Below are 24,135 nucleotides of genomic sequence, written 5' to 3' on the forward strand. Positions count from 1 at the left end.
TTCTTCATTTGAAATTAACCTTGAGTTTCCCACAGCTCTGCTTCACATCTTGTTGCTTTCTTCATTTACTCCTTAACAGCATGAGGTTGCTCTGGTATTTATGTGGTATCTTCATGTGCTCTTTGCAGGTGGCTTAGCTCCTTTGCAGCTCAAAGGTAAAGTTTGCACAGCATTATGCTGCTTCATGAGCCTTGATCTGTTTGAGGGCATGTGCCCACAGGGGCAGGCTTATAATTAACAAAATTCACCCAGGAGAGGTTATGAATGCATTGTTTCAATGAGAATTTATCTAATACTCTAGCAGACCAAGTTCAACATGAGTTTGTTTTTTAGGTAAACAGTGGAAAAAGTTGCTTCCTCTCTATTTTTTTGTCCCCTGTTGTGTCAATATTGTAATAGTCAATAGTATCAGGAATTATTCTTTCTGTCCTCCTTTGCAGGACAGCTGGTTGTTTGCTGCATAGAAGCTGCTAACCTGGGGGAACATGCTTTTTCCAGGAGACTAGCAGATCACAGCAGGGATAATTTGCACTTCTGTTTGCATTAAGTGTATGGTGGCAAATGCTGTAGTTAATGATGGGATGGAAGCATAACCCAGCTAATTGAATTGCCCTGGTCTTGTCTGACAAAGTGTCCTGCCTGCTCTATCTTTACATCTGCCATATCAAGGAGTACAAACAAATGAAACATGAACATAGATTTAAATTAGTATAATTATTGTTTTAAAACACTGCGGTATTTTCCAAGAGTTTAATGTTATTGCAGTCAGGAAAGGGAGTAAAATACCAGTTTATTTTCATGTGCAGTTAGTGTAGGAAAGTTTCTTTTATATGTGCTCTTTGCTATGTGTTCAGATTTACTATGTCTGTAAGAGGCATTCATAGTTTCAGATGAACCTGCTGTATTGGAGATTTCAGTATCTATTCTTGTGCATTAAATGAAAGGATTCTTATATATCAGGTAAAAAATCATGAAAGTAAGCAGAAGCCCTGGAAGAGATCCCCACCCTCAGGCTACACCATGTAAATTGATGTTAACTCTGATGGGAGTGTTTTCCATTTGATAAAGCATCAACATATTGTATTGTTCATTTGTTTGCTAGCACCACTGTAACACCACACTGTCATCATAAAAACTGTTCCTTTAGGAAATTATTTTCTGCAAAACCAGTTATTGCTGTAGAACAAGGGATAACAGTGTTTGATAATTTCATTTGTCTTTATAAGCAGAATAGAGACTTGGAGGCCTTCCTAAGTGGGAATGATTAGTGCCAATCATAGCTCGCCCTCCACCACAGCTCCAGCAGACTGACAGTATATTCAGATGTAGAAACAAGATAAAAGCTGTTCCAATTGTGTAAGCTGCTGCCTGGCCTGAAATCTTGAAGGGAGGTCAGTCATCCTGACTCATTACTGTAACCTGATTAGAGGCCCAAATCTACTTTTGATAAATTTAAGTGAGTATTTTGCTATTGATTTTGACAGGAGAGCATCCATAGTGTCCTGCTAGGGGCTGCATGTCAAAATAAGATGACATATTAGCACCCCTGAACTCCTAGCTAGATGATGTAGTAGATTATGAAGGTCTTTCGAGAAGGTACTGTTCCTGTGATACAATATGCATGAGGCTCAGCTAGTGGGTATTCATTAAATAGCTGCCACTCTGCACCCCAGAAGTGATTGCTTCTCTGCAGAGAGTGATGCTGAATGTGAAACAGGCACTTGCAAAATAAAACCCCAGAGCATTTTATTCATGTTACTTCAGTCACTTATAGATGAAGTCACTCTTAGGATGATGATAGCAACTTTTCAACAATCATAGCAACACTATTAAATAGTTTAGGAAATCAAGCAATGGGCAGCATGCTCTCTTTGCTCCTCAACCAAGAGAATGTGGAAAGAAAGTATTTCCAAAACACATTCTGTTAAGAAGAATGAAGTTATTTAATTTGACATTTGATCAGCACAAAGCTTGGCCCTCTGTCTTTTAAAAGTTGTGATGGTTTCTCTAAATTGATTTGGTTGTTACAATTACTATTTCCTGAATTTCACATACTATTTAAACATTGGAAGCTCCATTGTCCTCTGATTAGACTGAGACATTATATCATTGTTAATGAAGGTGGCACAGGTGCTATTCTTAGACAAGCAAGGAACCAGCAAGGGTATGATTCAAGGATGACTTAGACCAGTCCTCCTTACTTTGCAAAATCTGATGAGATCATTTGCAAAGTTTACAGATTTATTGGGAAAGAAAAAAAGTTTTTATTCTATTGATTTTATTACTGCATTAATTTTAAAGGGTAGCTTAGTCCTACAGCATCTTGGAAGTTTTAGAGAATGTATGAAAAAGTTGGTCTATAACAGATGATATTCCAATTCATTATGAAGAAAGCAGTCAGTAATTAATAGTTACTTCAAATGCTCACATTATTTTATACTCATGGTTGGATTCAATTACAAGAGACATAAAGGGGATTATTGTACTTTTTTTTTTTTTCCCCTGATGGCATAATGAAGTCAAGATCCATAAATATTGGAGAACAGTCAAGTTACTGCATATATAACAGGAACTGCTTTTTTCCAGCTGCCTGGAAGTGTAGTGTCTTCCTTCCATTTGAGCTGTGGTTGGGCTTATGAACTCGCAAGAATACGTCTTGGTTAATATGTAGTGATTGCTTCTGATCCAGTAGAAACAAAGAGAATTTCTCTTGGCAGTGTATTTGAACACCCTGTTCCAGCATTAACTGGATATTTCATGGTGGTACGACGTGATTCCGTCATCATGACTCTGGACTGCCTATTTCAGGGCGCACATCTCAGAGGCAGTCGGGAGGAGTGTCACTTGTGAGGGGAGCATTTCCCCCATTGTTCTGGGCAACACTATTTCAAATGTAGAGGTTTGTCCCTTCTGGCTGTGCTTAGAAGTCACAGAAGGAGGAAGAAGAGACCCAAAGAACTGGATTCCCAGCAGAATCATGTCGAAATGCTCCCATGCCAGCTACCACAGAGAAATGTTTTGTTTTGTTTTTTCTATTTTTGTCTCTTTTATTAAAAGATGATTCCATGTTTAACATTTATTAGCTCATTTAGTGGGAAGAGGAGTCTTTGCTTTTAGTCCTTGATCTCATCATCTGCATTTTTGTAAGTAGCAGTCAGCTCTTGCGATCCTGTCATTCATTTCTTTTTCCTTTTACCTTTTTTTCCTACCAAATTCCACTGACTGTAAATTGATGATTTTGCCCAGCAGCAAACACACCACTTCGTAGGTGTGTTTTAAAAATCCTGAAAGAAGGAAAATTTGCAGCAAACTGCGTGTTTTGGTTAAACTTTTGAAATACAATGTATCTATTCTTCTCTGGGATGAATAACATTGCTTTCACCATCAGGAAAAATATGAATGGAAAACCAAATGTGCACTAAAAAAGCCAATGTATTTTTTTAAAGGGCTACTGCCCAAGTATGTCATCCAATGGAGGAAAGTTGGTAGCTGCATTGTTTTTTGTACGACAGCTACCCAGACGGTGATGTGATACCTTTTATTGGGCTAACCAAAGTTAAAATTAGAACTGAGCAAATAAATCCCTAACTAAATGACTAACAGAGCTTTGTGCATTTAACCTTTTTTGCTTCTCACCAAGATCAACTACTTTTTCAAGCCTACCCACTGGCTTTTGGTTTCCAGTTTACAGAATGCTGAGAGATGCTGAGCCTGGTGAGCTCCCTACATTCAGCTTGACAGTTTGATTGCACAGAAACACAGTCTGGTCCTACTTGTTCAGGATCGTTGCACTGAAAAGAAAAACATTGCACTGAGGAGAAAATTAGGGATACCAAAACACAAGTCTGAACCCTGAAGTGTTTAGCTGAATTAGGTTTCTTAGATCTCAAACCAGTGGATGTGTCCATACCTTGGGGACTGAGCTAGGAAGTGAGTTCAGGAATTTACCTGAATATTTGTTTACTTGGATTGCTGCAGTAGAGTTGGGGGAGGCTTTCTCATAACATTTATGGAAATCTACATGCACTGTGACTATGCACTGTGACTTTTTGTATGGCGGTTCCTTACCAAATAATTTCCAGGTTGACTTCTGATTTGAAATTTGTTTGTCTCTTTTTGATGATGGCCCTCACTACTGTGAATTTTTATTCACCAAGTTCAAAGACAAATTATTCCTTCTCCATATTATTTTTACTCTTGGTTACCCATCCTTCAAAACTGGTTGTGCACAACTGCGAGCAGAGAGAGCAGCACAGCAGAGGTAAGTGGGTGAAACCTCCCATAAACAGCGAAGTTGTATAACTCTCCCTGATTCACCATCCCACGGGTGTGGCGGAGCAGCTCCCAAAATGGTAAACTTACTAACCAATGTGGCCAGGGCACATTTCTGTTCAAAAAAACCCAGCCATAGGGTACAAGCAAAAGGAGCACCCTACTTTTGCAAGCCTACTTCATCGTTGCTTGAGGCTAGACTTAGTCATGTGTCTTCTATGGAGAACAGAGTGTGGGTTTTATTCTGAGCTAGGACAGAATGAATCTGGGTTCAGTCAAGGCTCAGACAGTGTTCCTGTGCAGCCCCTGAGCTGTGCAGTAGCCCTTTTCCCCCTTCCCCACAGCTGCACAGGCTCCTCTCTGCTCCTGAACACAGCAGAAATGGGAATGCTCAGTTTTACTTCCCAAGGGTAAGTCTGCTCCAGCACACAACTCCAGCAGAGGTTGTGCCAGCATCCCTTAAAACTCACCACAGATTCCTGCAGCTCTGTGCCTTCACCCAGTTCATGTCAGAGGTGAATTCTGGCTCCCCTTTATGTATTTTCCACCCATTGTAAACTGTACACAGAGTGGTGCTTAGCAAATACTCATAAGCTGGTATTAGAGTTTTTTGCCTTTCCTTACAGTTTCCCACACCTCTCTTCATCTTCACTGTGTGCCCATGGGAATATTGTAGGGTTACTGTGCCACACTGCTAGGCTTGGTTCAGTTCCTGTCCTTTGCCTTGCTAAGGCCTGCATTATCAAAGCTAACCAATAATGTTTTGGATTGCACTCAGTTTCTAATTAAATTTGAGGCCTGCGCTCAGTGTGGGAAACCAGAAAGTGAGACTCCAGATTTGGAGAAATTGGTTGTGGGAGAATAGAGCTATTGTTTGGCTGCTCCCATGCTCATACCTTTGCAATCTGGCTGGATCTTGCTAGCTGTAAAAAAACTACTTAGTTTGTATTATCCCTCTTCTAGGACAAAAAAAAGTATAGTCTTCAGAGCCATCTTCCTGATCCTTCTAGTTTGCATCATGTAAATTCAAGCTGTCTTGCCTTAATCCTTCTTTGCACTTGGGCCAGCAGCTGAAGGCCTGTGAAAGCGTGTGCATTTCATCCTCTGTGTGCTTGTGTGCTCTGCAGAAACAGCTTTACAAACCACAGACTATTTTAAATTAAATGACCATTTTTTAAAATCCCATCATTACAAAGCTGAGGCTTGATTGTTGTCCTCAGTGTGCTTCATGGCAGCAAAATTCCTGCATTTTGGGAAATGTGCTGCCTATTCATTCAGCTGGAGTGGATCCAAAGGCAAATTGTGGAATTGTTGTGAGTGCTGGCTAGTGCTCACAGAATTACTTTCTCTAATAGATGGCCTGCATTGTCATTTTGTGAAATGCTCAGATGTGAAGTCATCATCATTTGGATCATGAGGTTGATTTTTTAAAAAATACAAATGCACAGAAATGGTCTTTTAAGAAGTCCAGTTGTTTTCATTACTGCTGGCACAGCAGCAATTGAAAGCAGCTCTACACTGGGATAGAGAAACCCTCAATTCTGTAATTTGTTATTTGACATTTTTCTTTCCTCATAAGAGCATTTATGAAAGTAAACACCTACTTCAAAACAAATCCATCTAAGAAAGTAATTGTGGAAGCTTAGAAATGCCATCCTTGGTGATCTCTAGGGAAAGGTTGGGATTCTCCATCTTGCTGCTGTCCCACTCAAGCCATCCAAGGGATGCCAGTGGGCAGCCAAGTCATGCAGCTTGCATGGTGTAGTCTGTAAACATGGAGCAATCACACATCTTTTCTCCAGAGGCTTCCAGTTGGACTTTTGGGTTTCTTTCTGTCTGGTTTCCATTAAACCGCTCTGTCCCAGGGAACACTGGGTGACCCTAGGTGCCGCTGAGCTGAGTTTGTGGATTGTTTTAGGTCTGTTGCCAGCTGGAATGTGAGGGATAACTAAATGGGGTGGAGTGTCCTCAGTGTCCTTCTGGACCATGATGGTGTATCCTCAGGCCAGAGGTGTCGCTGGCTGGCTGCACAGCACTCACTGCTGGGTAATCCAACACAAAGTGAGCCTTGAACACAGGGGCACCCTGATGCTGCAGCCACCCCTCTTGTGAATGGAGTTATCTTGGCTTCCCATGGGCACCTGCTGCCAAAAGCGCCTGCAGGAGAAGACCTTCTGCCCATGATGGGATTATTCACACTGACCTCATTGGGACTACTCTAATGTGTGAATGTTTCCAGGGAAAAAGTCTAAATTATGTGGTCTATTAGCATGGTGAGCAGTTTCCAAAATACTTTCAGCAGCATAATTTTCTCTGTTTAATACTAGCGGTCTTATTTATTATCTGACTTCCATACTAATACAAGCTACCCTACAGCCATAGAGACTGACTTCAATTTAATCCAAACATAAGAATAATGAAGATAATTAGATCAATATTAAAATAATATATAGCAATATTAAAACTGATTAGAATTTTAAGTAATTTGGTAAAGAGGCAGCTCAATGTTGTTTTTCCAGTTTAAACCCCAGAACCCCTAGGCCACAAATTCTGTTCTGTCTGAAAATAGTTTATCACCAAGCAACCCCTCAGAAGATGTTTTCCATCTTCTGCCAACTTCAGACTTCAGAGTCTAGGTTTAAAGATACCTAAAATAAATAGTGTATACCACATGTAAATACATATTTAAAATTCTGTGAAGCCTTAAAACTGTTGATTAATTGTTTTCTTTGGTCACAAGTAATTCAGCTGCCTCTCCTGGGTTTAACCTGCTAATATATACAAGACATGTGACTGATACTTTCCCAAAGTAAATACTATTCCCTGTCTCTGTTCACCTCATGCTTCTGAATGATGTATTTGGAGGTATGCTACTGTTAGAAAACTCAGGGATTTGGCAAAACTCCCTGCAGATTTGTGTAATGACACCAAAAGCCCACCTCTGGCACATTTAATGTTGCTCTCATCTCTTGAAAGAGCCTTAGATAGTTCAGAGGCAGGTAGATGAATTACACTGCCTTCTGGAAGTGCATTTTTTTCCCCTTGCCCGAGTGGCTCTGTGTTTTCTTTTTGGTGAAGGTCTGAGATTAATCTGACCTGGGGAAATCAGTAGCAAAATGAAATGCAATTTTAATGAATTTCTGCTTTGTTGCTGGAATACTTTCTTATTTCTGCCTTTTTGTGTGTGTATGTGCATCTACTTGGTTTAAACATAGGCAGAATATTCAGGTTTTAATTAAGCCAATAAGAGTGGTGGGCAGCTCAGTTATAGTTATTAAATCTTGCAGTATTGCTTCTTTAATAATGGTCATGTTACTCATTATGAAGCTGCATAACTTGCAGAAATTTCAGCAGATCAGTGCAGGATTGCCCCAGTTTGCTCAGGTGCATTATTTGGACATATCCTGATTGATGGGGCTTTACAAGGCTGCTTATGATTGTCGGATCGTTGCTTTCTGTGTGTGTGGTACAGTCAGCAGGACCGATTGGGTATTATTGTTTAATTGAGTGTGCTTCACTTCAGTCAGAAGCCAAGAAGGAAGGGTAAGGAGCTATAGACAGCATTACCAGCTGTAATGTTGTATAGCCAATATACTGAAGATAAAAGGTAATCAGTAAATTGATAAGGGTTTGTATTTGGAAAACAACAATAAATAGGGGTTATTGTATTGTAAAACTCTTTGTTTCCGGATAAAATAAGGTGTGTCGCAGGGATAGCAAAAGCGAATGTCCTGTACAGACAAAGCTAGAAGAGTTAAAAGAAAAGCCACATTCCGAGAATAAACCAAGAGAGCACTTCGCTGGTGTAGGTGGGACCAAGACACGGTCACACAGGGATTCTCCCGCTCGCTCCCAGCGGACCCGCGGCTCGGGATCTCCCGGGAGCGGCTCCCGCTCTTCCCGCCCTGCCCTCGGCGCTCCCAGCGCCGCCATGGTGCCACAGGGATTCATTCTCCCGCTCGCTCCCAGCGGACCCGCGGCTCGGGATCTCCCGGGAGCGGCTCCCGCTCTTCCCGCCCGGCGCTCGGCGCTCCCGGCTGCGCCCCCTGCCGGCGGCGGCGCGCACAGGCCCGGCCCGCGGGCGGCGGGAAACTCGCGGGGCTCCTCTGCCTCGCGTGGGTGCAATGAGGGCACAGGGGCAGGAGAGCAGGCTCCGAGTGTCCGTGCATTTCGTTCCTCAAACCTCACCGATGAGTTTGCAAGCGTTTGGTTGTCGTTCAAAAGAAAAAACAGTCCTGGGAGAAATTCTGCTGTGAAGGAGACCAGCAGCAAGAGGAATGGACTCATGGGGTACACTCTTAGTGGGTGAAGTGATGCTCTTACAGCATGCATACCATGGAGACTTGTCTTTTAGCAAAAATGAAAGCCTTTGTCTTTCTGTGCCGGGGAGAGGCAGCTGCTTCTCAACTGGATCCTGGCTGGAAGGAATGTCTACTGTCACAATAAGCATATTTTGTCTTCTGCAGGGGCAGGCAATGGGATAATGAACCTGTCTAGTACAGACAGGGTCCATCCTCATCTCAAATCAATCAATTAATCAATCAATCTTCCATTTTATAGAGTGTTTCTTGGGTACTCCTTGTTTGCTGCACTCACCAGGCAGTAGAACAGGCAGGCAAAATGCAGGGTTTGGTTTGTCTCACAAATTGGAAACAAAGCAGTTCTCCATGTATGCCACTCTTCATGTGATTTCATTAGCTCTTATCCTTTATCAGACACAGCAGATGTTCAAGGGTAAATGTAACAAAACCCCACATAACTCACATAAAATAATTTTTATTATCTCTGTAAGGCAAGCTATATACAGCAGTGAAATAACAGAAAGGAGTATCAGCAGACACTGCTTTACTCTGTTTGCTTGGCCTGTGGCCTCTGGAACAGCTTCTGCTGGGAATCCCATCACTGGGATAACTTCAGCATTTCTGCTGTAATTTACTTCTTTTGTTGTTGTTTTAGCATATTTGATATGGACTATTTCAGCAGTCTATTGTCTCCATATTGGAGCCATATTTTCTGCTGCACACAAGCATTTTTCAGTTTGAGGTATGGCTGGTGCTTGTATCCATTTTAGTTTATGCTGTTTGGTTGGTTTGCTTTTCCATGAATACAAATGATGAGGATAATTTTGAATGCTTTTGCAATCAGAAGCTCCCTTTTGTAAGTTGGGGGTTTTTTTTGAGTTCTTAGAAAATATAATTTAAACAATAGAAGTATGTAAGTATGACTGTGCCAGGACATTTTATGTTAATAAACTTTTAAAATGCTGCTCATTATCTTTATCTTGCCACAAATAAATTAAATGCTTTGCATGTTCCAGGGGTTTATGGAAAACTGTCAAAATTATGAGTTGTTTGATAAAATTTATAAACATTTATGCAAGTAAGTCTCACTGTAAATTTTAGATACTTCTTGTACTTTACTTTTATTTAAAGACTTTGACCATATGTGATTTTTAATCCTGTTACAGTTTTAAAACCTGTTGGTGGGATCTCCAGACCTTGCTTGCATCCATTTAAGTTTCCTGAATATTTTGCAGAAGTGGAGCTTTGTCAGGAGCACCTCTCTGACATAATCAGGCCACTCTTGGGGTTTATTAACATCATCTCCTAGAGGAGAAGTGGTGTGCAAGAAATACTGTTTGTTCACACTGGCAGATACTCTTAACTTTAGAACAGGATTAAGCTCTGAAATGAATGCAAAGACATTTCAAAAGCTGCAGCCCACTCAGAACTGAGGAATGAACTGTAAACTCCCAGCTGCTCTCCTGCAGGAAAGTGCCATGTCTTCATCACAATCCTGTGAGTTACTACTGAGCTTCTCAATTGCTGTGTGCTGATGCACCATAAAGGTAAAACAGTTTCCCAAATTATAGGTCTTTCTGCAAGAATTTTTAGGGCTGAAGCTTATCAGCCTTCAACTACAGCAGATGTGTTCACCCTGACCTTTGTTTTGATGATGTAAGTTACTGGATGGAGAGTTCCTTATCTTTTGCAAGTTGTTAATAACAATAGAAATGTGTAAGCTTGATCAGATATGCAAACCACCTTCACTACCTTGTAAATGCATAGTTCTTTAGCAAGCCAGAACTGGAAGCAGCAACTTGTGCCAATCTACAGAGCCTTAAAGACAGTGTATATCTGGGTCATATTTTCTTCTTTATGCTAAGAGTCTCATAAACACAAAGAAACTGTATTAGAATAAGGTGAAACAACATAAAAGTAATAAAAGCAGGGACACTTGCAGTGTTGATGTACATGCAGCATGTTTATTGCACTCTTTCTTGCATGATAGGGAAACTCTAGGACAACCTATGCCCAAGACCTAGAAAAGTGACTTCCCAAAAGAAAAAGAAAAAAAGAAAATATATGCTAATGCTAATGACTCATGGCTGCCTTCTGCCACTTCTGGAAGAATTCCCTAGCCCGTGGAGAATGGGCCTCCTAGCGATTTTGACTTGCAAAAAAAATCATGAGGAGAAATGTGAATGTGATCACTGTCTTCTTCAGGGTTGCTGTTGTTAAGCATAAAGCTTTGTTTTTCTTTTAGGGTGGGTGCTGGGTGACCATGACGTTCTTTAATGGCTGACCACTGGGACAGCATCCCTGGAGAAGGAGCTGAGCTCTGCACAAAGTGCTAATTGTGAACAGCTACTGCTCCATCAGCTGGAAGAGCCAAGGCCGAGCACTAAATAGAACTAATGAACGTATCCTTTCAATAGCAGCTGATACCATGCAATGCTTATACAAAAGAGGTAAGTGGTCTGATGACATGACTGCTGTTTTAACTGCTGCCATAGCACAAAATCTCTGTGTGTATCTGATAGCAGGACACTGTTTTTCAGTGTGACCCTCTGATTTTGCTGAAATGACCGCAGCTTTGAATGTTGCTTGGAAAAATAGGTCCCTCTTTAAACAGGGATACAAAAGGGAAAAAATTAACCAACCCACCTTGAAACTTAACTCAATGAAAAAGGATGCTGATCCCTGATAAGGCAGGCTTGGCAGAATGGGTATAGGAGAGATAAAAAGCCAAGACAAACCTGTAGCACTGAGCTGAGCGGGTGAAACTAAGGTGGGGGAGGATTAAGATGGCATATTTCCCTCCCAGGCTGGGTTTTACTTCATGAGAGATTTAAATGAGTGATCTTCCCCTGTGATATGTCATCATTATCAATACCAAGGAAGCAACAAAGGTTGCTGCTAAGGATGAGTGTCTCTCTCATCTCCCCTCTTCCCCGATGACAGAGGAGATAGGGAACCAGGGAGACTCGGAGGCAGCATCACTCCTCAGCAGGCTCTTCCACTGGACAGCAATAGGTGTGGAGTAGCCATGGTACAGGGAGACCTAAAGTCCCTTTTCAGGAGATGCTCCAAGCAAGGAAGACGAGCAAATTCCTCTCCTCAGCACTGCTGCCGCAACAGAAGATGCACAGACAGAGTGAGCTCACCCCATGGACAAGGTTTTCATGCTGCACATGTTCAGAGGTAAGTTTCAGGCCTAATCAGTGTGTGGAAGGTGCTTTAGTGATGATGACAAGGGTTTCTTTCCATGGAAAAAGGAAAATCACGTCACAAATTTGAACACATTGCTTTGTGACTGCTCTGCTTTAGTATGATTTCATGAAGTATTTGTCTTAAGTGAATGAATTATGGCAGGGATTGAGTGTGATGCTCAGTTGTTGTCACCTCCTGTCTTCATTTTGTAAAGAACTTTCCTCTTTGCATTTTCCAGACTATTTTAGCATGTTCCCTGCTGTTACTTGGATGCCTGGATTGTTATTTGATGCCCTCATTGTGATTTGTGTGTTTCTCACACCGGGTGATGTTAATATTTAATGAATTTTAGACCAGCATAAAGAGAAGATTCGATGCATTTGATAATATAAGTACTCTCCTGTGGTAGTTGTCACTTAAGAAATTATCAGCGTAGATTTATTTTTCCTATGGCTGTTGCTTTAGAAAGGCTGTGGCTGCACTGTAATTAGAAAAGGGAAATGTAACCACTGATTACAGATAGAGAAGTAAGAAAAGGCCAGTTTACCAGAAGATTCAGTACATCTTTCCAATGGAAAAAACATCTGGATTTGTGAAAATCTGTTCTGGAGTAGTGTGTAATAATATGTACCTCTACAGGCTTATCTTTGTTTAAAATGCATGGAAATGTAAAAATTATATTTCCCAGAAAAAAAAAATATTTCCAGGTTACATGCTTTGTACTTATATACTGAGTTTATAATGTATTCTACACAGCGTGGAGAAAGTTTTGGGCCTCACTTGTATTTTTAGGGAATACAAAACCCTTATAATGGCATCTAAATTATTCTATGTTCCTAAGCAGCTTCAACCTGTACAGATTGAGGTTGGAAGAAAAAAAGTAGGTTTCCCTTCCTCAGGGAGAGGGATTTTGATAGTGATGTCCAGAAGGTGATCGGTATCAGTTTTCTGCAGTCCCTCCCATAGGTGCAATTTCAGCTGTTTTAGGACTTTTGCTTTCTACCCTAAAGGTAGGTGACAAGTTGCGTTGAAAGTGAGGTGTACGTATCTTGCTTTTTAGAGCAAGGGTGTAGACTTTTAGAGGTCTTGGCTTTTGGGTTTTACTCTCAAAATGAACTTGCAAATCAGCTTGTCTTGGAAAATAAAATGTATTTGAAGCAGTCCTGTATACACCAGCCTGCCATGCACCTGATTTTCCACTATTTGTAAGCATTTTGGAAATCATACCTCACATGCAGCCCCCAAAGAAATTAAATCAGAACGTGCAGAAATATGGAAGCATTTTTCAGCTTGTTGTCAGAGCTGTAAATTTCAGACAGTGTTCATTTCCCCACGTGAAACATCACAGTTTGAAAGGAATCGATTTGTAAAGCAGGCTGGGGAAGATCTGTCACAGAAGAGTCTCCTGCCACTCTCCCCGAGTATCATCCCGTCCAGACCCCGCGCCTACTTGTGCGCACAAACGCTGGGTGTGGGGATATCTGTCGCTAACACTGCCCGTGTTTGCACCTGGGACAGCAAAGCGTGGACCTGCAAGTGTTAGGGAGGAGCTGCAAAGGTTTCACCGGGAAGCGACGGGCCGAGGGACGCGCTCGGCGGGCCGGGCTCGGGAGGGACAGCGCGGCCCGGGAGCTGCCCCCGGCCGAGCCCGCGCCGTGCCGAGCTCCGGGGAACCCGAGGGGGACAGGCAGCCCTGGGGCCGGGCGGGAGGGCCGGAGGAGCCCTTCGGGGAGCGGCCGGCTCCGGGGAGCGGCTGTGGGAGAGGGAGGCGAGGGAGAGCGGCGGCCCCGGCCGGGCGGGCAGCGGGGAGCGGAGCCACTCTGCGGAGCTCTCGGCGGGCAGCCTCCGACCCCTCGCTCCCTCCCTCCCTCCCTCCCTTCCTTCCTTGTTTCCTTCCTTCTTTCCCTCCTTCCCTGTCGCCGCTCGCTGGCGGCTGGCAAAACCTGCCCGCAGCACCGAGGGCGCTGACACCAGCCGGGGACGAGCCCGCCGGAGCCGCCGCGCTCTGCCCAGGTACCCCGGCCCTGTCCGAGGATCCGCGTTTCCTCCCCTGCTACTCCTCTTCTACCTTTTGCTCCTCTTCTTCTTTCCTCCTCTTCTCCTCGATCCTGTCTCTCCCTTTCCCCCGCCCCTCCCGCAGAGCGGCCGCGGGCGCAGCCCCCGACGCCGCTGCCGGGCCGGGAGGTGCTCGGTGGGGCCGGGAGGGAGTGGCCGGGCATCTCCCGGCAGGGAAACGGGGTCTGGGGCTGGCAGCCTGTCTGTGCGTGTGTGCCGGGGGGGAGGGAGGCATGGGGGCCGGAGGGTGCCGGAGGAGGGACTATGGGGAGAGGAAGGTATAAGAAGGGATGCGGGCGAGGGAGGGGGGTGATGGAAAGAGGGGGTGCGGGGCCGAGGGGCAGGCGCTGACAGCCGCTCTCCCCGCGCCCGCAGTCCCCTCCCCCGGTGCCGCCGTGGGGTGGGACTCCCCGGCGGGCCGCGGTCTCCCGTGCCGCTCCCCACCCCCCGCCGCTGCCCGGCGCCGGGGGTCGGTGCTGGGCCGGGCGTGCCGGGGGTGGGCGGGCTCCGCCGCCCGACGGCGCGGCCCGGACGCTGCCCCGCAGCCGGCACCCGGGCGGGCAGCGGCACCCCCGGGACGATGCCGCGGCTCTCCCCGGCCTCCGCCGCCGTCCTGCTGGGCGTCCTGTGCCTGCCCGGCGCGCCGGCCTCCTCCCTGCTCACAGGTACGGCGGGCGCGGGCGTTGCGGGCCCACCTGCGCCGGGTGGCATTGCGCGGGAAGGGCGGCCCCAGGTGCGCCCGCCTGCGCTGGGGCAGGTGAGCGCAGCGGCCGTGCCTCTCTCCCCCCCAAAAAAAGGTTTTCTTGTTGCTTTTCCTCCCCCGCCCCATTCTCCCTGTTTCCCCTCGAGGGTTTTATTTTCCTGGGATCTGGGGCACGGAGCGAAACGCAGAATCAAATTCTAGCGCAGGCGAGGAGCCATTAGGCTTTGAGGAGTGATTCCAGCGTGACAGAATACCGACTAATCAGCATTAGGGCCGTAAAGGCTTTCTTAATTTGATTCAGTTTGACAGTCAGCCTGCTAATTTTGACTCATTTGCCAAGTGGTTGCCACGCATTGAAAGGATGCTTAGTTTAGGGCTTGTGCTGGTCCGGTTCCTCAGAGTGCTGTGGACAGCTTTCGGCTGATTTCAGTGAGCTCTGGATCTATCGTTTTAGACGTATCCTGCTTTGCATGGAGTACTCGTTATTCTCCACACGTCATCCGAGAGAAGAAAAAGCGTCCTTCTTTGCTATAACTGGGGCACAAAGCAAGTCTAGGTTTGTGCAGCAATAAAAGGCCACTCATTCCCTGTTCTCTTTAGAATCTTGCAGAAATGCTGAACTGATTAAATTGGGCAAATTACGGCAGGGTTTAAAATCGAGGGCTAGGAATGGAGCAAGGGTTAAACATGAGTGGACGAGGACAGTTTCCAAAACTGTCAGGGCGAAATGAAATATGCTAGTATTTTAAAATTTTTATTTCTATTTCAGGATCGGTTGCAAAATGTGAAAATGAAGGGGAAATTTTGCAGATACCTTTTATCACAGACAACCCTTGTATAATGTGTGTTTGCCTGGTAAGTGTGTATTTCAGCTAGTAAGAACATCCAGACGTGTACTAAATGTAACTGCGCAGAGAGGGGAATGTTTCAGATAATCGAATCTTGGGTGACTCTGTTGCCTTTATGTAACACAAGGTTATCTCAGAGCTGAGCTAATTGAAAGTAACCCAATACATGATCTGGCAATCATTTCTTTGACTTTAAAACCCGGGCACAAAGTTGTACATGACTTTATTTCAGGACGTTGTGAAACCATGTTTACCATGTGAATTTGTGGGGAGAACTTTCACAGAGTTGGGGGTGCACCCAGAAGTCTTTGTTTGTAACTCAGCAAAAAGAAGGAAAGGTAAGGATTGGGAACGCTGCTGCTTTGAGCTCCCAGCTGGTCCCTGTCACAATCCCAGTGGGTGAGGAGCTCACAAGGGTGCGAGATGAAGGCAGCAACGTGACTGAATGTGCTGTAATAGCACGACAGTGAAAGGACAAGTGATGCTTTTGTCAGAGTGCTTTGCCTTCTGTGCTGGGAGTACAGTGGTTAATGGTGTTGTTAGCTGATGCACATTTTGGGGAGAAACATTCTGCTTCCTTGTCGTTCTGTTTAAAGTTAAGCATTTTTGGGAGCAGTTCAGTTGGACAAGCCAAGGCCTAGGAGTTATTGTAAAACAGTCATTCTAAATAAAACTTCCTATGATATTTTTAAATAAAAGCCATAAACCTTAATTTACTGTTGAATGCAAAGAAAAGTATAGGCTAGAAAGCCCTATGTTTTACATTTTGGAATTTACAGAGTAGCTGAATGTACAGAACGTGTTCTACTTTAGGACTGAAATATCAACACCCCCCCTCCCCTAATATTATTGATATTATTATTATTATTATTGCATGCCTATAAAAGATGTAAAGAATTGTTTCAGACTGCCTTTTAGAAGGCAGTTTTGGCAACTCTAGGATCAAGAGCATCTTGAACCCCTCAAGGCTGATATCTGTCACTGCACTGAATTCAGTAGATTTTAGTGAGATCATTGATAACTTTATAGGTTATATTGATAAAGAATACCTTATTGATTTCTTCTGAGCATAGTCAGATGGGAAAAAGAGGAGCATGGGATGTGACGAGTAAAGAAATCAAAGGGAAAGCAAAGAGAGAGATGAAGCTGTGTTTTATCATGGATCACCTTCCCAAATATGTCAGCCACCACTTTTGCTAATGGAAGCTGGTGTTAACCAGCGAGGAAGCAATTTATCTGTGAAAGAGCAGAAGTTCAGTCTTGGGCATCAGGGCAATAATGCATGAGGGTAAAACACTTGTATTTATAGATCTCTCTAGACCTTGGCTTTATTAAATCAATGAGCACCCTTTTAGTGTGCGAGCATGAAGAACTGCAAAAAGCATTGGATGTAAGTACTCTAAATCCCTGTGGTTTGCAGGGCTTACTTTAGTGAAATGGCAGCTGAGGGCATTTGGCTCCTTTCTGTGCCAGGAGAACACTATGTTTTATTAAGCACGCAGATGCCTAGTGAGTTACTGCAGTTACCTGCCCTGGCTGCACTCGGCTTTATTTCTGCCAAAGGATAAATGCAATCTCTGTTTCTTGAGTTGGAAGCTGGGAGACTTGGTAGAGGAGATGGAAACCAGTCTGGAGATACTGGCTTTAGTGCTGTGCGACATCCAAAGCATTGACTTATTGGACTGCCCCTTGCTGAAATCTTTGTTTAGGCCTGCCACTAGGGAAAAGATCAATTTTAAGAGGTCTAGGGAAAGAGGAAACAAAAGAAAAAAATGGGGTGATTTGTGACCAGGAGGGAATAGAAAACCAGACTGCCTTACATTCAACTAGAAATATTGATTGTTTAATAACAATTCAGTGAGGAACTTTTTCTGGAAGAGTGATCATACTCTTCAAGGGCAAACCTGATGGAAATTCATACTGTAAGAAGTGAGGAATTAAAAAGAGAGCTTGATCAGCTGTTACAGAAAGGAAGCAATTGCTGTTTAGGAGATGACAGAAAATTCAACAGCGGGCACCTATATTAAAAACACCAGTAAAGAGAGTCACTGGAATTGCAGATTGGATTCTGGTGTGTCTTCCTTAGTGGTGATGCATTTCCATGACCATAGGCTGCCATAAATAACAACACAAGTTATGGAAATCTGAACAGCTCTGGGATGAAGAGGAATATCTAAATAACTCTGGGTGCCCCATCCCTGGCAGTGTCCAAGGCCAGGGATGGGGATCCTGAACAACCTGATCTAATGGGTGGCATCCCTGTCCATGGTGAGGGGTTTGGAACCAAGTGATCTTTGGCGTCCCTCTAATCCAAACCATTCTATGATTCCATTAACCTCCTTCCAGGACTTTGCCCATCTCACAGATTAGAGGACACAGAACTGAAATGCAGGAAATGTATCATCAAGTGTTTGACAGAACTTTGCAGACTGTCCTGTGGAGCATGCAGATACATCCTAGTAAGAGGGAATGAGAGGCAGCACAAGCAAAATGATCTCTGGTTTTCTCTTAATAGGCTAAATTATTTTGGAGGGTAAAGCAACAGGTAGTGCTCTAGGAGCAAATGTGGTAAACATTGGAAGCTCATGGATAATGAGTAAGTTGCAATAATGAAATGAAGACTGCAAAGAGCAATTACAAAATCAATTCCTTTTACACCACTGGAAAGTCTTGGCAGGAAGACCAAAACCAAAAGTTTTCTTTTCTCATTGATTAGCACAGACAGGGTGGACTGATTTTCATGGTAGGAACATGAGCAGAAGTAAAGCAGATAGAGCACAGACTGCTGTATGTGGACACCTCTTTGGTGGAAGGTTCTATCTCTTGTTTTAGAATTTTATTGTTAACACAAACTCCTGAATCTTGAATACAAGAGGGACGTTGATGGGGATGTCCTAGAGATAGCCAAGTTTAGCTACCAAACCAGATCTGCTCATCCTTGAGCACTTGCTCTAACATGTGGAAAGAGAAGTTGAGGTAATAGAGAAGTTCACATAGAGGGTCATGTGCTGGAGGTTTCGTATATGGTGTGTGGTAAGCCATTCACTTCGGAACTATGGCTAATGCTTTCTAATAAAAAAGGCATTGCACCCACAGTGAGATAGTTCTGTTTTGGATGGACCTCCTTGTCAAAATGAAATGTGTTGGAGTGCATGGAACAGTTCTGATGCTGGCTTTTAATATAAAGAAACAGGTAAGAGTAAGGGTGTGTAGGTGTGTGTGTACATAAACACTGTAATGCTCTGCGTGCAAAATCTACCAGCTGAATAAGCCTCTGTGGGCAAAGTCTCGAGTTCCCACATTCATAATTTATATGTCTCTACTAAATGGTCTTAATAATGCCATAAAAGTGGTAATTTTTAATACCTCTAAGACAATAGTTTCAATGTGAACTTTTACAATTACCACACTTTAACAATGACATAAGCATGAGTGAATTTGATCTCCAAAGAACTTGTCATTATTATAGCTGAGTGCAACAAATGGCCATTTTGTTTTTGTCCTTTTGGAGACAAACATCAAAGTCAAAGAACAGAATGTGGTTTATCCACAAGGAATTTCTTGTAGGACTGATGAAAGCTCGGGTCTCCTAACTCCTGGTCTAATGGTTTGACTACAAAGACATTGCTTTTTACTTCATCCACTTCCACTTTACAAGTGATGTGGGCGACACAGTCACAATCTGAACATACTCATTTTCTTTCGTGTCTCTCTGGCAACAGGCAGGCTGCACAATGCCAGGTTTTTGGTGTGTCTGTTCTCCTGAGCTTCTTCTGAGGCATGGATGGACAAAAGACAAATTAAAGCTGTCTTCATGATCCAGAGGTTTGGGGAAGCATGCTTTACACCTTGCTGTTGCTGTCTGCAAAATGCTGTCAGAGCCAGAGTGCTCTGGTGCTCTGCCCACTTCCACTCTGAATGTCTTGTGGCTCTGCATCTCCTCGGAGAAGCACTGCCTCTGGAACCAAAACATCCAGCCTTGTTTTCCATAGGATTTGAGATATTGGAAAAGGGCAGAGAAGGCTGAAGGCAACTGAAAGTACCTGTTTTTAAATGCTTTCACCTTATATGCTGTTAAACACACATCCTGGGGAAAGTACTTAGAGCTGATGGGTAAAACAGATACACAGAAGTTGCACTGGAAAATTGTTTTTCTGATCATGCCATGGCTGAACATCCCATTGCAACTATGTTTATAGCTAAAGACTTTACTGATTAAAGGATGGGAATTGCTCTCAGCTACACCAAGTTGGGTATCAGATGAAGGTAAACGCTGAAAGGAAATGCTGGATGTGATGGGCAGTAAGGTAACCAACCCTATGAAAAAAAATAGTCCAAAAAAGGGAAACTGTTATTTCAGATAATGGTGTGGCCCCTGACAGTACAAAAAATGTTGGAGAACATATGATTGTGACATTATGTCATGCTTAGTGGCCAACAGTAAAAATGTCTTAAGTCTTTTTGGCTTCTGAAAATCAAAGTAGTGAAACTGTGGGTCATGAAGATGAATGAAAGAAATTTGTGTTTTAGGGAACTAGCCTGAATTGGTAATGATGATTGTAGGTAAAAATACATAATCTTGATGGTATTCATAATGGAGTTCTATTGATTCACTTGGAGAAATTGATTCCAGTTATTACATGCTTTAAGACTGCAAATGATTATAGCTACACTACCTAATGCAAAAATTATCTTCTAAAATTATCCATCTGTGGAAAAATGATTTTTTTTTTTAATCTGTAGGAACAATTTACACATTTTGTGCAGTTTGAGAAGCCCAAACATGTTGTGCATGACAATTTCAGATCTTGCTCTGTTCTGTGTATAAGTTTTGGGCTGAAGGTAGTGGAGGCATAAGTAAATTTCTGTTAGTAGAACCAAACAAGGCTTCATAAATATAAAAGCCTAGAACATTTTGGTAATCTTGGGACTTTTTGTATATGGAGGATTTTGAAATGTTAGGGGAAAAATGCTATTAATGGACTATTAAGGGAATTTTTGATTAGGTTTCTTTTATTTAACTGTCAGCATTTAAAACAGGCATGGAATATTTAAGTTCAGATCTGGTACAAGTACGGTAAATGATGAAATTCAGTAGAGTTTTTGTTGGTACAGCTTTTTGGCTGGAAGGTATCTAGCTCTCAAAATAGAAGTAGGCTCTCAACTGATATTATGGCATTTGCTTTCAAGAAATACGTGCTTCAACATACACGTGGAAAAGACATAAAAACACCGCAGTCCGTCGGAAATAGGTGAAATGAGAACCTGTGCATAATTCTGGAGCGAGAATGTGAAAAGACCACAGAATTAACTTAGCCCCAGTTAAAGTTCTGAGTGCTGAGTTTTGTGAAGGTGAGATGGGCTCAGCAGTGACAACGATGACAGGTGGTGGTGCCAGCAGCGGTGGGGAGAGCTGTGTCATTTCATGCTCGTTTGTCATCGACTCCATAGACCCTGAGCATCTCGCCAGAAGCAAGCAGGGATCCAAGAATAATGTATCCATTGGCCAGTGGTGTGTGTAATTCCAAAATGAACATACCAAAAATGCCAGCTGAAAGGGACAGGGTGGAAGTGAGGAACTGCAAGGAAATAGATAAGTGTACCTCAGCTAATGCTGGCCTTGCCATTGCAAGGGCTTCTAGAATTTTTTTGAAGAGAATGAATGATTTGAGTTTTTGTATGGTTTTTGTGGGGAGAAAAGGTCTTTTATTATTTTTTCCCCTAAAATAGTTTAGAACAAAGTGAGCTGTGTCAAGAAATAGCTGATAAAAGCCAGTAGTAATCTTGACAAGCCACATCTAAACCAGAGCCGTTTTCCCCACCTTTTCTCCTCCCCGCCATCCCTCATGCTTGTGCCTCAAACTTACCATTTGCACCTGAGGAGTGGTAATCATATGTCTCAACCTTTTATCACCTAAATCCAGACCAGAAGGAAATAAATGTGAGCCAGAAAGGATAACCAAGTGTTGGAAATCTGAGAAAAGTTTGGAGACAGGATCTCAGAAAACTAGAAATCAGAGCTTTGATTGCCATAAGTTTTATTCAGCATGAAACATCATTCTGTAGTTTAAATTTCCTCCTTTAAGTCCAAATGAGCAGTGTGAAATTTGACTTTTGCTCATAAAAAATTATGTTAAATTTATAATTATAAGACCTAGTGCTCTGCCTAGCTTGAACTAATAAATTGGTGAAACCAAGTGCAAGCAAACCAAAAAACTGAAGAAATAACTTCGACATTTGTTCACCCCTGCATGCACACACTTCCAGCCAAAAAGAAGCCCAGTCCTGAAAACCATGTCTTCATTGCAGACTAAAGCAAAACAGCCACTAGATGTGCTGGGGTTCTTTACCTATGGCACAGCTGATTTCTGTGGCACAGTACACAAGTTAAAAGCACATAGCTAGCCTGAGAGCAAGTGTTTGACACATGTTCAGTGAAGATGGCAGTGTTTTAGTACATGAGGATTCAATTGTTGTTGCTTCAAGGTATAATGCAGCCCAGATGACTTTTAGTGGAGTAGTGCATATTAAAAACCAAACAAAAAATCATCAAACAATTCTTTCATACCTATTTTATTTAATTTAATTTCAATAGTTTACGTACATCAGCTACAGAGTCAACCAAGACTGCATCTTCTTTCAATTTAAATATTCTTGGTCTTTATTACTGTATAATACAATCAGCTTTCTCTTCACCCACAAAAATAATAAACAGAGAGACAAAAAAGCCTATGATATAGTAGTGTACTGATAGTTTTCACCCCCATATTACTCCAAAAGAGAATGCTTTTTTGATCGGTGCATGAAGGGTTCCCGAAACCCAAACAGGCTCCAACATGATGAAAGTTTTATTAGTTTTTTTTCCTTAAATACAGATGTATGTGCAATCTCTTAAATGAAAAAACCCAACACCCCCCACCCTAAAAAACAAACCCTGAAAACAAAAACCAGACATAACGCCATGTCTGGTGCAGCAGGGTGTCCCATATGTGCTTTGTCATAGAAATGAAAGAAATTTATGTATGAATATGTGTATATATGTATATATGAAGGAGGTCTTGCAAGAGAGAGGTGACTTGGAGCAAGACCCAGAGGTGGATTGTGATTGCTTTGGTAAACTCTTCTGGAGGATGATTCTGGTAGGTTCACCTGAACTTGTTCTTAATTCATGCAGAACATCTGTGAAACAGGAGTTTGACCTGCCTGACAAGCTCTCTGTGGTAGAGGATGGTTACTCTGGCTTGATCCTTAAAATTTCCATCAGCAGTTTTGAAGAATGTTCAAGTCAGTTTAGTTCCATTACAGGTATGCCCACCCTGCTCAAGTAGTACCACATGCAACATCTCCTCCTCTGGGGAATGAGCATGGATTATATAGTATTGTTTGTTGTGTCTGTCCATCCATGGACCTTTTGATGTCCACTTTCTGCACTTCATATCCAAGAGCTGCCTCAGACTGTGGCACATCCCTGCACAGGTATGTTGGCCTTCAGAGCACTCTGCTTTGTCGCGACAATGATTTTGGGGATGTGGTACACAGTCATGTGTAACAGCTTATGATGAAACCTTTCTGCAAATCTGCAGGCTGGAAGAAGCTATTTCATGTTGTTCTCAGACCACATGGGCTAGTGAAGAGTTCACTACTTGCACATTTCCTACATAGGCAGCTGTACTGAGCAAATACACATATGCACACAGTGCTGAACTGATTATAGGTCTTGGCAAAACCCTCCTGGAAGGGAGGTGGTGATATGTCACTGTAATGATGATGAAGATACAATCCATCATGTATGAAAATGAGATTCTCTTTGGTGTAACTAAAGGATCAGATATCTCAAATACAAAAGAATATGTATAAATAATACATGGAAAAATATGAAGGGCGCAAAAATGCCATAAACTAAATGGAAAAATGTAATATAACTTGCAAATGTCTTTGGAATGTGTCTACAATAAGAGCAAAATGGATCAGTCTAAGTTAAGACACTTTTTTATAGCCAATAAGAAAAACATTATTAAAGAGCTGGTCCAATATCAAAATGGCATTTAAAAAGCATACAGTTACCTGTATGTAGTTTTTATTAGCTTTCAAGTTTCTTCCATTGAGTTGTTAATGGTCCTTTTAAGAATTATGGTTCTGTAAGTGAATGGCTCACAGTGTCAGTACTTCTGCTGCTCTGCTTTGTGCTGCTGCATAAAAAAAGAGATATGTTTTCCCCATCAAATATCTGGTTTTATTTCCCCATCATGATTTAATAGAAAATTTGAAGGAAGAAAAATATTAAAAAACAACCAAAAAATCAAATGAAAATGCAACCTCTTTATATTGAGCTTATGGTCACATAAAAGGCCATTGTGAAGAAAAAAACCCAATATTACATAAAAGCTTTTACCTGTATTACTACTATTAACATGACTATCATACTGGTACTTATCCATAACCAGGGGGATGCAAACAAAGATGTTGCATGGCCCTGGCCAGGAAAATCAGATTTCTGACAGCTCACAGGTTAGAAGTCTATGTGTTTTGGATTATGTTTCCTTGTTTGGGGTTTGTTTTTTTTCTACCTGCTCCTGACATGTTTATGTTCAGTTATGCTAAGTGGCTTCAATAGGAAATGAGAGTTTCCCAAGGCTTGGAATCATCAAAGTGTATTCTGATGGCCAGCTAGACTCATATGTTTGCATTTGTTTTTCTGTTTTGTCTTAGGATTTATTAGTGGATGACAAATAACAGACCTTGGTTGTCCTGAGATTGTCTCCCT

At 42.6% G+C, this 24,135-nt stretch overlaps 1 protein-coding gene across 2 annotated transcripts in view; it reads left to right on the forward strand.

Moving 5' to 3' along the window:
• Positions 1 to 11,567: 11,567 nt before the first annotated feature.
• BMPER (BMP binding endothelial regulator) overlaps positions 11,568 to 24,135 on the forward strand; it is a 147,607-nt gene continuing 135,039 nt past the window's right edge. The window contains exons 1-2 of one of the 2 annotated variants that reach the window (XM_059488713.1): positions 11,568 to 11,756; positions 15,293 to 15,378. In XM_059488713.1, coding sequence (XP_059344696.1) covers positions 11,723 to 11,756; positions 15,293 to 15,378 — 120 coding nt within the window. In that variant the 5' untranslated portion in view covers positions 11,568 to 11,722. Of the gene's footprint in view, positions 11,757 to 14,264; positions 14,486 to 15,292; positions 15,379 to 24,135 lie in introns of those variants that run through there. The other variant, XM_059488702.1, reaches the window with a different exon arrangement.

The sequence above is a fragment of the Ammospiza nelsoni genome, chromosome 1 (assembly GCF_027579445.1).
Source record: "Ammospiza nelsoni isolate bAmmNel1 chromosome 1, bAmmNel1.pri, whole genome shotgun sequence".
Taxonomy (NCBI): domain Eukaryota; kingdom Metazoa; phylum Chordata; class Aves; order Passeriformes; family Passerellidae; genus Ammospiza; species Ammospiza nelsoni.